The 12,844-nt window shown below is 36.9% G+C and overlaps 2 protein-coding genes across 8 annotated transcripts in view; both read left to right on the top strand.

Moving 5' to 3' along the window:
- LOC133572122 (unconventional myosin-IXAa-like) overlaps positions 1–1,605 on the top strand; it is a 278,579-nt gene extending 276,974 nt beyond the window's left edge. For all 7 annotated transcript variants that reach the window (XM_061924842.1, XM_061924841.1, XM_061924840.1 and 4 more), the window contains one exon: positions 1–1,605. This exon is cut by the window's left edge and continues 436 nt beyond it. The gene's annotated coding sequence lies outside the window, so the exon portion shown is untranslated.
- A 3,188-nt stretch (positions 1,606–4,793) lies between these two features.
- Positions 4,794–11,579, top strand: LOC133572123 (DNA polymerase III subunit epsilon-like). Its single transcript, XM_061924845.2, has 3 exons — positions 4,794–4,985; positions 6,092–6,140; positions 10,953–11,579. The coding sequence occupies exons 2-3, from the start codon at positions 6,092–6,094 to the stop codon at positions 11,471–11,473; spliced, it is 570 nt and encodes a 189-aa protein (XP_061780829.1). The 5' UTR covers positions 4,794–4,985; the 3' UTR covers positions 11,474–11,579.
- Positions 11,580–12,844: the final 1,265 nt, after the last annotated feature.

Below are 12,844 nucleotides of genomic sequence, written 5' to 3'. Positions count from 1 at the left end.
CTCGGCGCCATTCGGTGGAGGCTGGTCACGGGGTGGCGTGCGCCCCCTCCTCAGCACCCTCGCCCCCTCCTTCCAAGCAAGCACTGAGCCAGAGCGGTGTTTGACCCCACCCACCCCCTGCAAAGACAGCTTGTGGGCGGGGTCACGAAGAAATGTAGCCATAACGTCTAAGCTAAGCTACGCTAAGCTAGCCCGCTTGTCAGGTTTACACACCAGCCAAGATGCTGCATGCTCGTCCTCGACACTTCCTGGTCCCGACCTGATGATTATTGTTATGAGGATTATGTTCCTGAGGAATGGCATGTACACAGGAAGTGTGTGAAGGGGGATGGGGCTCCTCCTCCGCTCTTTTCCCAAAATGTGTCAAAATCAGGTTTCACTTTGGTTTCCGTGCTCTTTCCTTTCTCTCCTCGCTGGGTTTCCATTCCAGGGAAACGTTTGACCCGTCCTCTCATGCACTCTGGACGAGTCACAGCAGGAAGGAACCAAAAAAAAAACAACAAAAAACATTTCCGCTCGATCAGTGTTACGACATCAGGACTTGAATTTTCTTGTTGGGTTGTCGCTGTAAATTGTGCGTTTCGGTGTATTGTTGATGTTGGATTAACACGGTATGTGTGTGCGCGCAAGTTTTCTTCTGTTTGACTGCGTGAATGAAGTATCAGCTCTCACACACGCACACATACACACACACACACACACACACACACACACACACACACACACACACACACAGGTTTACAGTCCGGGCCAATGGCAACAAGGTCATTGCAGAGATTACACAGCAAACAGATGTGCAGACTTTCAACTTGATTTATTTACCAGGGGCATCCAAACATTTTCCTTGGGGGGCGGGGGTGCATAATAAAAAATCTAAGAATAGAGGGGGGCACCTTGATATTTTACTTTTTTTTTTTATTTTGTAAAAAGACAAAAAAAAATATTTATGTGTATTTAAAAAGCTTTTCATTAGTAGCTTTTTCTCTCGATAGTGCCTTTCTGCTGGGGTTAATTGGACTTGTGCAATGGACGTAAATGCACTTTGGACACCCCCCATGTAGGAATTTTACAAAAGTACTCGGCCAAATGGAATAACAAAATGATGCTTGTTTTTCTTTTCTCGACAAATGAGTCATATTTGATGTTTTTCTGTCTCAAAGCTGAAAGTCTTCACATCTTGATTGTGTTATTTTTCCCTCCCCTTCTTGGCCCGCCGAGCGACACTTGTAACGCTTCTGGGTCAAAGTTCACAGCATACACGTCGTCCATAATGACTTTTTTTGTTTCTTTTTTGAGCTCAACTTCAAAAAGCTTCCACACACTCCCAACTTTTTGTAGCATTTAAGCAGAACCCAAAGCTGACCTTCATATTTTGTCAAAGGAGAAAGACCAAAAGAAAAAAAAAAGTGTGTGACTGGAAGGCATGCTCTGCTTTCTCCTTTTGGTTCCTCTTTTCTACACCGTGTACGTATGGAAGTACTACTTTATTTATGGACATGTATACTGCAGTTCTGGCTTATGAAGGATACATTATCCTGTGTACGGTTCGTGGCCACGTCAAAGCCAGAAAATAAAAATAAAATGGAATAAATAAATACAATTGTCTCTTGCCTTTGCCACAAGGTGGAATTGAAGTTTTTTTAAGATGCATTATTAATAAACTATACTATTTTTTCGTGTATATAGATTCATATTTTAAGGAATTTGATTGATTTGATTTTTGGCATATGATTAGAAACAGAATAAAATACATTTAATACAAAAAGTTATGAATACATTTATAATGAATATACAAATGTATTTTAAAATATGTGCATGGTTCTGTAATGTTTGCCTTTTAATTGTTTGCACATGAATACAGTCAGTTAAAAAAACAATTAAAAAATAAATGTATCAGAGTAAAATAAATGTAATAATTAAAAAAAAAAAATTCATTATCTATATAAATATATATTTCAAGATATTCGCATGATTTTTCCCTTTAATATTTGGCGCATTAATAAAATTAGAGTAAAAACAAGTTATATATGAAAATAAAATAAAAATGTATACACATAAATATTTCAAGATATGATGTGATTTTTCTTAAAAATATTTGTGCATGATTAGAATCCGAGTAAAATAAATGTAATAATTAGGAATAAATATGAATTATATATTTTAAGACATTTGCATGGTTTTATGATTGTTTCCTTTCATTTTTGGCACATGAATAAAATCAGAGTAAAAAAATTAATAAATGTATATACATAAATATTTCAAGATATTTAAATGATGTTGAGATTTTCCTTAATTTTTTATGCATAATAAATTCACTATGTATATACATATATCAAAATATTTACTTGATTTTATGATTTTTCCCTGTAATATTTGGCACATGAATAAAATCAGAGTAAAAATAAAATAAAAAATGTATGTACATAAATATGTCAAGATATTTAAATGTTATTTTTCTTAAAATGTTTTGTGCATGATTAGAATCAGAGTAAAATAAATGTAATAATTTAGAATAAATAATAAATTCATTATGTATATATGTATATATTTCAAGACCTTTGCATGATTTTTTTTTCCCTTTGATATTTGTCACATGAATAAAATCCGAGTAAAAAAAAATGTATATACCTAAATATTTCAAGATATTTAAATGATGTGATTTTTTTATTTTATTTTTTTGTGCATGATTAATCAGAGTAGAATAAATGTAATTAAAAAAATTTAATATATAAACATATGTACATATATTTCAAGATAAAGGTTTGTGATTTTTTTGCCGTTCATTTTTTGCACATGATTAGAATCAGTAACATTTTATAATCAATAAAACATTTATAATGTATATACACATTTGTTGCACATAAGAGTAAAATAAATGTATTAATGAAAATGTAATGAATACATTAATAATGTATAAACATATATATTTCAGGATATTTGTATGATTTTGTGATGTTTGCCTTTAATGGTTTGCACATGATTACAATCAGAGTAAAAATAAATTTAATAATAAAACATTGTTTACACATATATATATTTCAAGATATTTAAATGATTTGACGATTTTAATCCTTTACTTTTTTTACATGATTAAAGGGTGAAATACATTTAACAATAAAAATGTTATGAATACATTTATAATCCATCCATCCATTTTCTACCGCTTATTTCCTTTTGGGGTTGCGGGGGGCGCTGGAGCCTATCTCAGCTACAATCGGGCGGAAGGCGGGGTACACCCTGGACAAGTCGCCACCTCATCGCAGGGCCAACACAGATAGACAGACAACATTCACACTCACATTCACACACTAGGGCCAATTTAGTGTTGCCAATCAACTTATCCCCAGCAAGATATTTGCATGATTGTGTGATTTGTGCCTTCATTTTTTGCACCTGAGTGAAATATATATATATATATATATATATATATATATATATATATATATATATATATATATATATATATATATATATATATATATATATAATGTAAAAATATATTAATATTTTGCACATGATTAGAATCAGAATGAAATTAATGTAATAATAAATAAATTCATAATAATCTTTTGCACATGATTAGAATCAGAGTAAAATTAATGTAATAATAAATAATTTCATAATAATCCTTTGCACATGATTAGAAGCAGAGTCAAATTTATGTAATAATAAATTCATAATAATCTTTTGCACATGATTAGAAGCTGAGTAAAAATTAATGTAATAATAAATAAATGTATAATAATATTTTGCACGATTAGAATCAGAGTACAATTAATGTAATAATAAATACATTCATAATAATCTTTTGCACATGATTAGAAGCAGAGTAAAATTAATGTAATAATAAATTCATAATATTTTGCACATGTAATAATAAATACATTCATAATAATCTTTTGCACATGATTAGAATTAGAGTACAATTTATTTAATAATAAATAAATGCATAATAATCTTTTGCACATGATTAGAAGCAGAGTAAAATTTGTGTAATAATAAATAATTTCATAATAATCTTTTGCACATGATTAGAAGCTGAGTAAAATTAATGTAAAAATATATTATTTTGCACATGATTAGAATCAGAATGAAATTAATGTAATAATAAATAAATTCATAATAATCTTTTGCACATGATTAGAATCAGAGTAAAATTAATGTAATAATACATTTCATAATAATCTTTTGCACGTGATTAGAAGCAGAGTACAATTTATTTAATAATAAATACATTCATTATGTGTGTCAAAATATTTGCATGATTTTGTGATTTTTGTCTATTTTTTTTGCACATGATTAGAATCAGAGTAAAATTAATGTAATAATAAATAAATTCATAATATTTTGCACATGATTAGAATCAGAGTACAATTTATTTAATAATAAATACATTCATAATGTGTGTCAAGATATTTGCATGATTTTGTGATGTTTGATCTTTTGCACATGATTACAGAGTACAATAAATGTAATTTAAAAAAAAAAATAATAATCCGCTTTTTATCAGCAATGACGGCAACGTCAGGTCCTAAAAAAGGTAAAAAAACAACAACAACAAAACAGGCTATCTCTCGTCGTCCCTGTATCGACCCAATCAATACCGATTCTAGTATCAATGGTATCGATATGGTTCCGTGGATTCTTTCATCAAGGACGACGACTCTTCCTTCCACTCATCTAAAAGATGATTTCTTCAAGTTGTCACGAATACGAATGTTATTCTGTATACGTCAGCGTTTATTGTTGACGATGTAACTAATGCAGCTGCGCCACAGCAGCTCATGACGTCATTTCCCGTCGGCCTCCGCGACAAAGCGAAAGTGAGCGAATAGCGCAGAAAAGTCGGTCTGGAAGGGAAAAGAAAAGAGGCGATGTGTCCACAAACGTCCCCACTTTCCCTTCCGCGCTAACGAAACTCTGCGTGGGTTTAAAAGTTGGGACGACTTGACGTGGAATTGAGAGCCTGAGAGACAGAATCCACGGTGAGATGATTCTTCTTCTTCACCCTCTTTTGATGTTCGTGGAACTTTGTGTCATAACTGTCTCGCACCACCGTGGACTTTTTACTCCTTTTGTCTTTTTTCTAGTTTGTTCGGATGTTTTCTTTACTACCTCATCTTTTTTGTAGAGTTGTTGACTATTTGTGGTGTTTTTATTACTTGGGTGAATTATTGCTGTTTGTGCAAATGTATTTTAAAGCTTTATTTTTGTTTTTGTTAGTATTTTGTTTAGGTTTGTGTTTTTTTTATATCTGTGTTGTTTTTTTGTAGCTGTATTTGTGAGTGTTTAGATGTGTCACTCTAACGTGTGTTTTTATTATTAGTTTTTATTGTCTGTGTTTACTTTTTAGATTGATGTTTTTTATTTTTGTTTTTATTATCTGTGTTTATTAATATTTCAATTTTTTTGTGTTTTTTTTACACGGTTTTCTAATTAGTGTGTTTTTTATTTTTGTGTTTGTGTATAAATGTCTTACAACCCAGTAGTTTGTAACTTGTGTTTTTTATTATTTGTTTATATCATTGTTTTTTTTTATTATTTGTTTATATTATTTGTGTGTTTATTTCTGTTTTTATTACTTGTTTATATTATTTGTGGTTTTTATTATTAGCTTTTATCAAATGTCTATACATGTGTTTATGTTTGTGCAGATGTCTTCTTACACAGTTTTCTATTGTGTGTTCTTTATTATTTGTCTTGTTGTTGTTTTTGGCTCTGTGTTTTTTTATTATTTGTAGTTTTTTATTTATTTTTTGTACTTTTATTTTGGTGTTTGTGTAGAGATGTCTTACACAGTGGTCTCTAGTTTGTGTTTTGTATTGTTTTTTATTAGTTTTGTGTTTTTTTATTTTTGTCATCTGTATTTAATATTCATTTGTTTGTGCAGATGTCTTACAAAAAGTTTTCTCATTTGTGCTTTTTATTATTTGTCTTTTATTTTCTATATATATATTTGTCTTTTTTAATTTTTTGTTGTTTTATTTTGTGTTTTTTATCATCTGTGTTTTTGGCCGTATTGTTTTAATCACTTATTATTAGTGTGTTGTGCAAATATGTTCTGACAATATTTCCCTGTGTGTTTCTGCAGATGTCTTCTTACACGGTGGTTTTCTTTGACCTGGAGACAACTGGATTGGGTATGAATGAGACTTTTAAGTCCTTACAAGCTCCCTCCTTAATTTTTATACATGTTACATATTCATTTAAAAAATATTCAAAACTTTTTTTGCACTGAATTCAAAAAATGTATTAACTTTTTCAAGTTTTTATGTATGTATGTATATATGTCTGTGTATTCTGTATGTATATATGTATATATATATATATATATATATATATATATATATATATATATACAAATATATATATATATATATACATATATATATATATATATGTGTGTGTGTGTGTGTACATATGTATATATATATAGATGTGTGTATATGTGTATATTTATGTATATGTATGTATGTATGTATGCATATACATGTATGTGTGTATATATATATATATATATATATGTATGTATGCATGTATTTGTATGTATATACATATGTATATGTGTGTATGTATGTACGTATGTATATGTTATGTTATTTATTATTTATGTATTTACTGCCTTAATTTTTTTTAATACCCTGCATTAAACTTTCAACATCCTCACATTGAGGTCACATTAAGGAAAATAACAAAATGGCAGTTTAGAACAAAATGGCAGTTTAGTTTTTTTTTAATTTCCTGTTTTTGTGCGGTTAAAATGCTCACAAGAACTCTTGTTTCTGCTGACAGATTAAGTACAATTGTCTTTTTTTTTTTTTTCTTTTTTTCATCATTTAGTTCACGTTTTTGGTAAAGTCTACTCCTATGTGGACATCATGTTTTTTCCACTTTCGTTTCCTGTCAGGGAGACTAAAGAAGTCCACACTGGCTTTAATCCAAGTGGGAGCCAGTCACATGACAGCCATGTATTAGCCAATCAGGTGACATTTCATGGGGGACCAATCAGACGGCAGCACAAATAGGAGCCAACCAGATGAAAGGACAAGCCTGATTGAAAACAGTGACTTTAATTATGCTGAATGGAAAAATATTTCATCTGATTAAGCAACATTAATCTGAAGCAACCCTGTGATTAATCTAATGTGATCAATTAATTGTTTGACAGCACTTTTATACATTTCTGAGCAGTATTCCTGACACTTTGAATCAACTTTTACATGGAACTCACATACATGCATGAATACATATATACTTACATACGTACATAGATACATATACATACCCGTGTGGGTGTGTGTGTGTGTGTGTGTGTGTGTGTGTGTGTGTGTGTGTGTGTGTGTGTGTGTGTGTGTGTGTGTGTGTGTGTGTGTGTGTGTGAGGTTGAGTCTATGCCAGCTGCAATACATACACACATATATACATATACATACATACAAATATATATACATACGTACATACATACATTACATATTCATATTCAACTAGTTTCCAACTAGCCTCCACCTAGTTTAAAGTTAAAGTTAAAGTACCAATGATTGTCACACACACACTAGGTGTGGCGAAATTATTCTCTGCATTTGACCCATCACCCTTGATCACCCCCTGGGAGGTGAGGGGAGCAGTGGGCAGCAGCGGTGGCTGCGCCCGGGAATCATTTTGGTGATTTAACCCCCAATTCCAACCCTTGATGCTGAGTGCCAAGCAGGGAGGTAATGGGTCCCATTTTTATAGTCTTTGGTATGACTCGGCCGGGATTTGAACTCCCAACCTACCGATCTCAGGACGGACACTCTAACCACTAGGCCACTGAGTAGGTGAAAAAAAAATGGGTTGTACTTGTATAGCGCTTTTCTACCTTCAAGGTACTCAAAGCGCTTTGACACTACTTCCACATTTACCCATTCACACACTGATGGAGGGAGCTGCCATGCAAAGCGCTAACCAGCACCAATCAGGAGCAAGGGTGAAGTGTCTTGCTCAGGACACAACGGACATGACGAGTTTGGTACTAGGTGGGGATTGAACCAGGGACCCTCGGGTTGCGCACGGCCACTCTCTCACTGCGCCACGCCGTCCCTTTCCAACTAGCATCCAAGTAGCCTCAAACTAGCTTCCAACTATCTTTCAAATATCTTCCAATTAGCTTTCAACTAGTTTACAATTCACTTCCAACTATCTTCCAACTCTCTTCTGATTAGCTTTCAACTAGCCCCCAACTAGCTTCTAACTATTCTTCTACTAGCTTTCAATTAGCCTCCAACTAGCTTCCAAGTAGCCTCGAACTAGCTTCCAAGTAGCTTTCCACTAGCTTTCAACTAGCCTCCAACAAGCTTCCAACTAATTTCCAACTTGCTTTCTACTAGCTATCAACTAGATTACGACTCGGTTTCAACTAACTTCCAACTAGCTTCCAACTAACTTTCAACTAACTTCCAATTGGCTTCCAACTATCTTTCAACTAATTTCCAATTAGCTTTCAACTAGCCTACAATTAGCTTCCAACTGTTTTTCAACTAGCTTTTAACTAGATTCCAAATAGCTTCCAACTAGCTTTCAGCTAGCTTCAACTGACTTTAAATTAGCTTCCAAGTAGCCTCCGAGTCGCTTTCAACTAGCCTCCGTCTAGCTTTCAACTATCTTTCCACTAGCTTTTAACTAGCTTCCAAGGAGCCTCCAACTAGCTTCCAATTAGCTTCCAACTAGCTTCCAATTAGCTTTCAACTAGCTTCCGACTAGTTTCCAATTAGCTTTCAACTAGCCTCCGTCTAGCTTTCAACTATCTTTCCACTAGCTTTTAACTAGCTTCCAAGTAGCCTCCAACTAGCTTCCAATTAGCCTCCAACTAGCTTCCAACTATCTTTCTACTAGCTTTCAACTAACTTCCAAGTATCCTCCAATGAGCTTCCAACTAATTTCCAACTTGCTTTCTTCTAACTTTCAACTAGATTCCGACTAGCTTCCAAGTAGCCTCCAACTAGCATTCAACTAGCTTCCAACTAGCTTTCAACTAACTTCCAATAATATACCAACTAACTTCCAATTACCTTCCAACTCGCTTTCAACTAGCCTTCAATTATCTTCCAACTATTTTTCAACTAGCTTCCGACTAGTTTCCAATTAGCTTTCAACTAGCCTACAACTAACTTCCAACTAGCTTCCAATTAGCTTCCAAGTAGCCTCCAACTAGCTTCCAAGTAGCTTCCAACTAGCCTCTAAATAGCTTCCAACTATCTTTCCACTAGCTTTTAACTAGCTTCCGACTAGCCTCCAACTAGCTTCCACATATCTTTCTACTAGCTTTCAACTAACTTCCAAGTAGCCTCCAACGAGCTTCAAACTAATTTCCAACTTGCTTTCTTCTAACTTTCAACTAAATTAGGCTAGTTGAAAGCTATTTGGAAACTAGTCGGAAGCTAGTTGAAAGATATTTGGAAGCTCGTTGGAGGCTACTTGGAAGCTAGTTGGAGGCAGGTTGAAAGCTAATTGGAAGCTAGTTGAAAGATATTTGAAAGCTAGTTGGAAGCTAATTGAAAGTCAGTTGAAAGCTAGTTGGAAGCTAGTTGAAAACTAGTTGACAGCTACTTGGAAGCTAGTTGGAAGCTCATTGGAGGCTACTTGGAAGCTAGTTGGAATCTAGTTGGAGGCTAGCTTCCAAGTAGTCTTCAACGAGCTTCCAACTAGCGTCCAATTAGCTTTCAACTAGCTTTCAGCTAGCCTCCAACTAGCTTCAACGATATTTCCACCAGCTTCAAATTAGCTTTCAACTAGCTTTTAGCTAGCCTCCAACTAGCTTCCAACTATCTTTCCACTAGCTTCCAATTAGCTTCCAACTATCTTCCAACTATCTTTTCAGTAGCTTCCAACTAGCCTCCAAATAGCTTCCAAGTAGCCTCCAACTAATTTCCAACTTGCTTTCTTCTAACTTTCAACTAGATTAGGCTAGTTGAAATCTAATTGGAAACTAGTCGGAAGCCAGTTGAAAGATATTTGGAAGCTAATTGGAAGCTCGTTGGAGGCTACTTGGAAGCTAGTTGGAGGCTAGTTGAAAGCTAATTGGAAGCTAGTTGAAAGATATTTGAAAGCTAGTTGGAAGCTAATTGAAAGTCAGTTGAAAGCTAGTTGGAAGCTACTTGGAAGCTATTTGGAGGCTAGTTGGAAGCTAGTTGGAAGCTAGTTCCAACTAGCCTCTAACTAGCTTCCAACTATCTTTCCACTAGCAACAATACATCCACTTTAACTTCAATTTGCTGGAATGGGGGGGGGGGGGGGGGGGGGGGAATCTGTCAATTTTAGGCTAAAATGCTAGCAGCCTGAATTTGAACATCAACATTGCACTGAATTACTGAGAGTGGAAAAAGGCGACTGCAGTTCTTTTTACACTACAATTCTGCCGACTCAGCTGCCATTTTTTATTAGAAAATGTTGGCTGTCGTTTTTACAGTAAATGGTATCGCTTTTTGTTTTGACCGTTTTTTTGACTGTGAAATTAGTTCTTTCCAGCACAATACTGTAAATATCATACTTGCCAACCCTCCCGATTTTCCCGGGACACTCCTGAATTTCAGTGCCCCTCCCGAAAATCTCCCGGGGCAACCATTCTCCCGAATTTCTCCCGATTTCCACCCGGACAACAATATTGGGGGCGTGCCTTAAAGGCACTGCCTTTAGCGTCCTCTACAACCTGAAAAGGAGACTATACCCGAACGTCTCCCTAGGGAGGTGTTTCGGGCACGTCTGACCGGTAGGAGGCCACGGGGAAGACCCAGGACACGTTGGGAAGACTATCTCTCCTGGCTGGCCTGGGAACGCCTCGGGACTCAAGGTTGGCAAGTATGGTAAATCTAGGGACTGTTTTCAAGTCCAATATGACAACAAAAGTCTTTTGCACGGACATGGTCTTGGCGGCCAAGTCGTCAGAGGAGCTAACCTTCGTGTTCCCGGTCCCGCAGACACGCAGGTGTGTGACATCGTCCAGATATCGGCCGTCTACGCCGAGCGGGTCTTCAACGCCTACACCGTCCCGCGCTGCGACATCACCAAGGAGGCCGCCAGGCTGACCGGGTTCTCGGTCACGGATGGCGCCCTGTTCCTCCACGGCCAGCCCGTGTCCACCGTCCCGCTGCACCAGGCGCTGGTTTCCTTCATCGACTTCCTGCGCTCCTTCTGCGGGCCCGTGTACTTGGCGGCCCACAACGCCAACCGCTTCGACGCCCCCGTGCTCAACCGGGTGCTGAAGGAGTTCTCCCTGCTGGAGCAGTTCCAGAGAGTGGTGCCCAGGTTCCTGGACACCTTCCTGCTGAGCAAGCATCTCTTCCCGCGCTTCCCCAGCTACTCCCAGAGGTACATGGTGGAGCGCTTCCTGGACAAGACCTACAACGCCCACGACGCCACGGAGGACGCCAAGATGCTGCAGGAGCTCTTTCTCAAATGGAAGCCGAGCCGCAGGGTTGTGTGCAACGCCTTGATTTAGCAAAAGAAAGGGATGGATTTTTATAAATGCACCTTCACCGTCTGATGTACCGCACTCTGCTAACTCCCTTTTGTATCCATCCTCAATAAAAAGCACCTTCTTCTAACATGCTATCATATTTCTTTCATTCATCACGACAATCCATAACATTCAAAATATCCATCCATCTTCTTCCGCTTATCCGAGGTCGGGTCGCGGGGGCAGCAGCCTAAGCAGGGAAGCCCAGACTTCCCTCTCCCCATCCACTTCGTCCAGCTCTTCCTGTGGGACCCCGAGGCGTTCCCAGGCCAGCCGGGAGACATAGTCTTCCCAACGTGTCCTGGGTCTTCCCCGCGGCCTCCTACCGGTCGGACGTGCCCTAAACACCTCCCTAGGGAGGCGTTCGGGTGGCATCCTGACCAGATGCCCGAACCACCTCATCTGGCTCCTCTCGATGTGGAGGAGCAGTGGCTTTACTTCATTAGCATTCTAATTTTAGCATGCTATCCTTTTGGCTAATTTTGCAGGTATACACCTCAGCGTCAAATATTTTGTTACTTCAATCCAATCCAATCCACTTTATTTATATAGCACATTTAAACAACAAAATGTTTCCAAAGTGCTGCACAACAATATTAAACACAATTAAAAACAATATAAAATAAATGTGATTAAAAACTATTTCAAAGGGTAAAACCAATTAAAACAGTAAATAGAAAGCAAAAGCAAAATTTTAAAAACACAGAGGACAACAGAGGACCACACAACTCACGTAGTGTTGAAAGCCAGAGAATAAAAGTGGGTCTTAAGACGAGACTTAAAACACTCCACTGTGGGAGCAGTTCGAACATGGAGGGGCAGAGTGTTCCAGAGCTTAGGGCCGACCACAGAGAAGGCCCTGTCTCCCCTGGTTTTAAGTCTCGTCTTGGACACCACGAGCTGGAGCTGGCTCTCGGACCTCAGAGCGCGCGCAGGATTGTAAGTTTGGATGAGGTCCGAGATATACTGAGGTGCCAGTCCATGTAAAGCTTTAAAAACAAACAGCAAGGTTTTAAAATCAATTCTAAAATGAACAGGGAGCCAGTGCAAACTCTCAAGGATTGGGGTTATATGCTGGCGTCTCCTGGCCCCTGTTAAAAGTCGTGCTGCCGCATTCTGGACTAACTGCAACCGGGAGAGAGCTTTTTGGCTAATGCCAGCATAAAGTGCATTGCAGTAGTCCAGGCGACTTGAAATAAAAGCATGCACGACTTGTTCAAAACGGTTAAAAGATAAAAATGGTTTTACCTTTGCTAAAAGACGAAGATGATAAAAACACGATTTTAAAACGCCATTGACTTGTTTGTCAAGTTTAAAATCGCTGTCTATAGTGACGCCAAGGCTGGTGACTTT

Source organism: Nerophis lumbriciformis, linkage group LG29 (assembly GCF_033978685.3).
Source record: "Nerophis lumbriciformis linkage group LG29, RoL_Nlum_v2.1, whole genome shotgun sequence".
NCBI lineage: Eukaryota > Metazoa > Chordata > Actinopteri > Syngnathiformes > Syngnathidae > Nerophis > Nerophis lumbriciformis.
The sequence above is the reverse complement of the archived record's forward strand: the minus strand, read 5'-3'. Positions and strand labels throughout refer to the sequence as shown.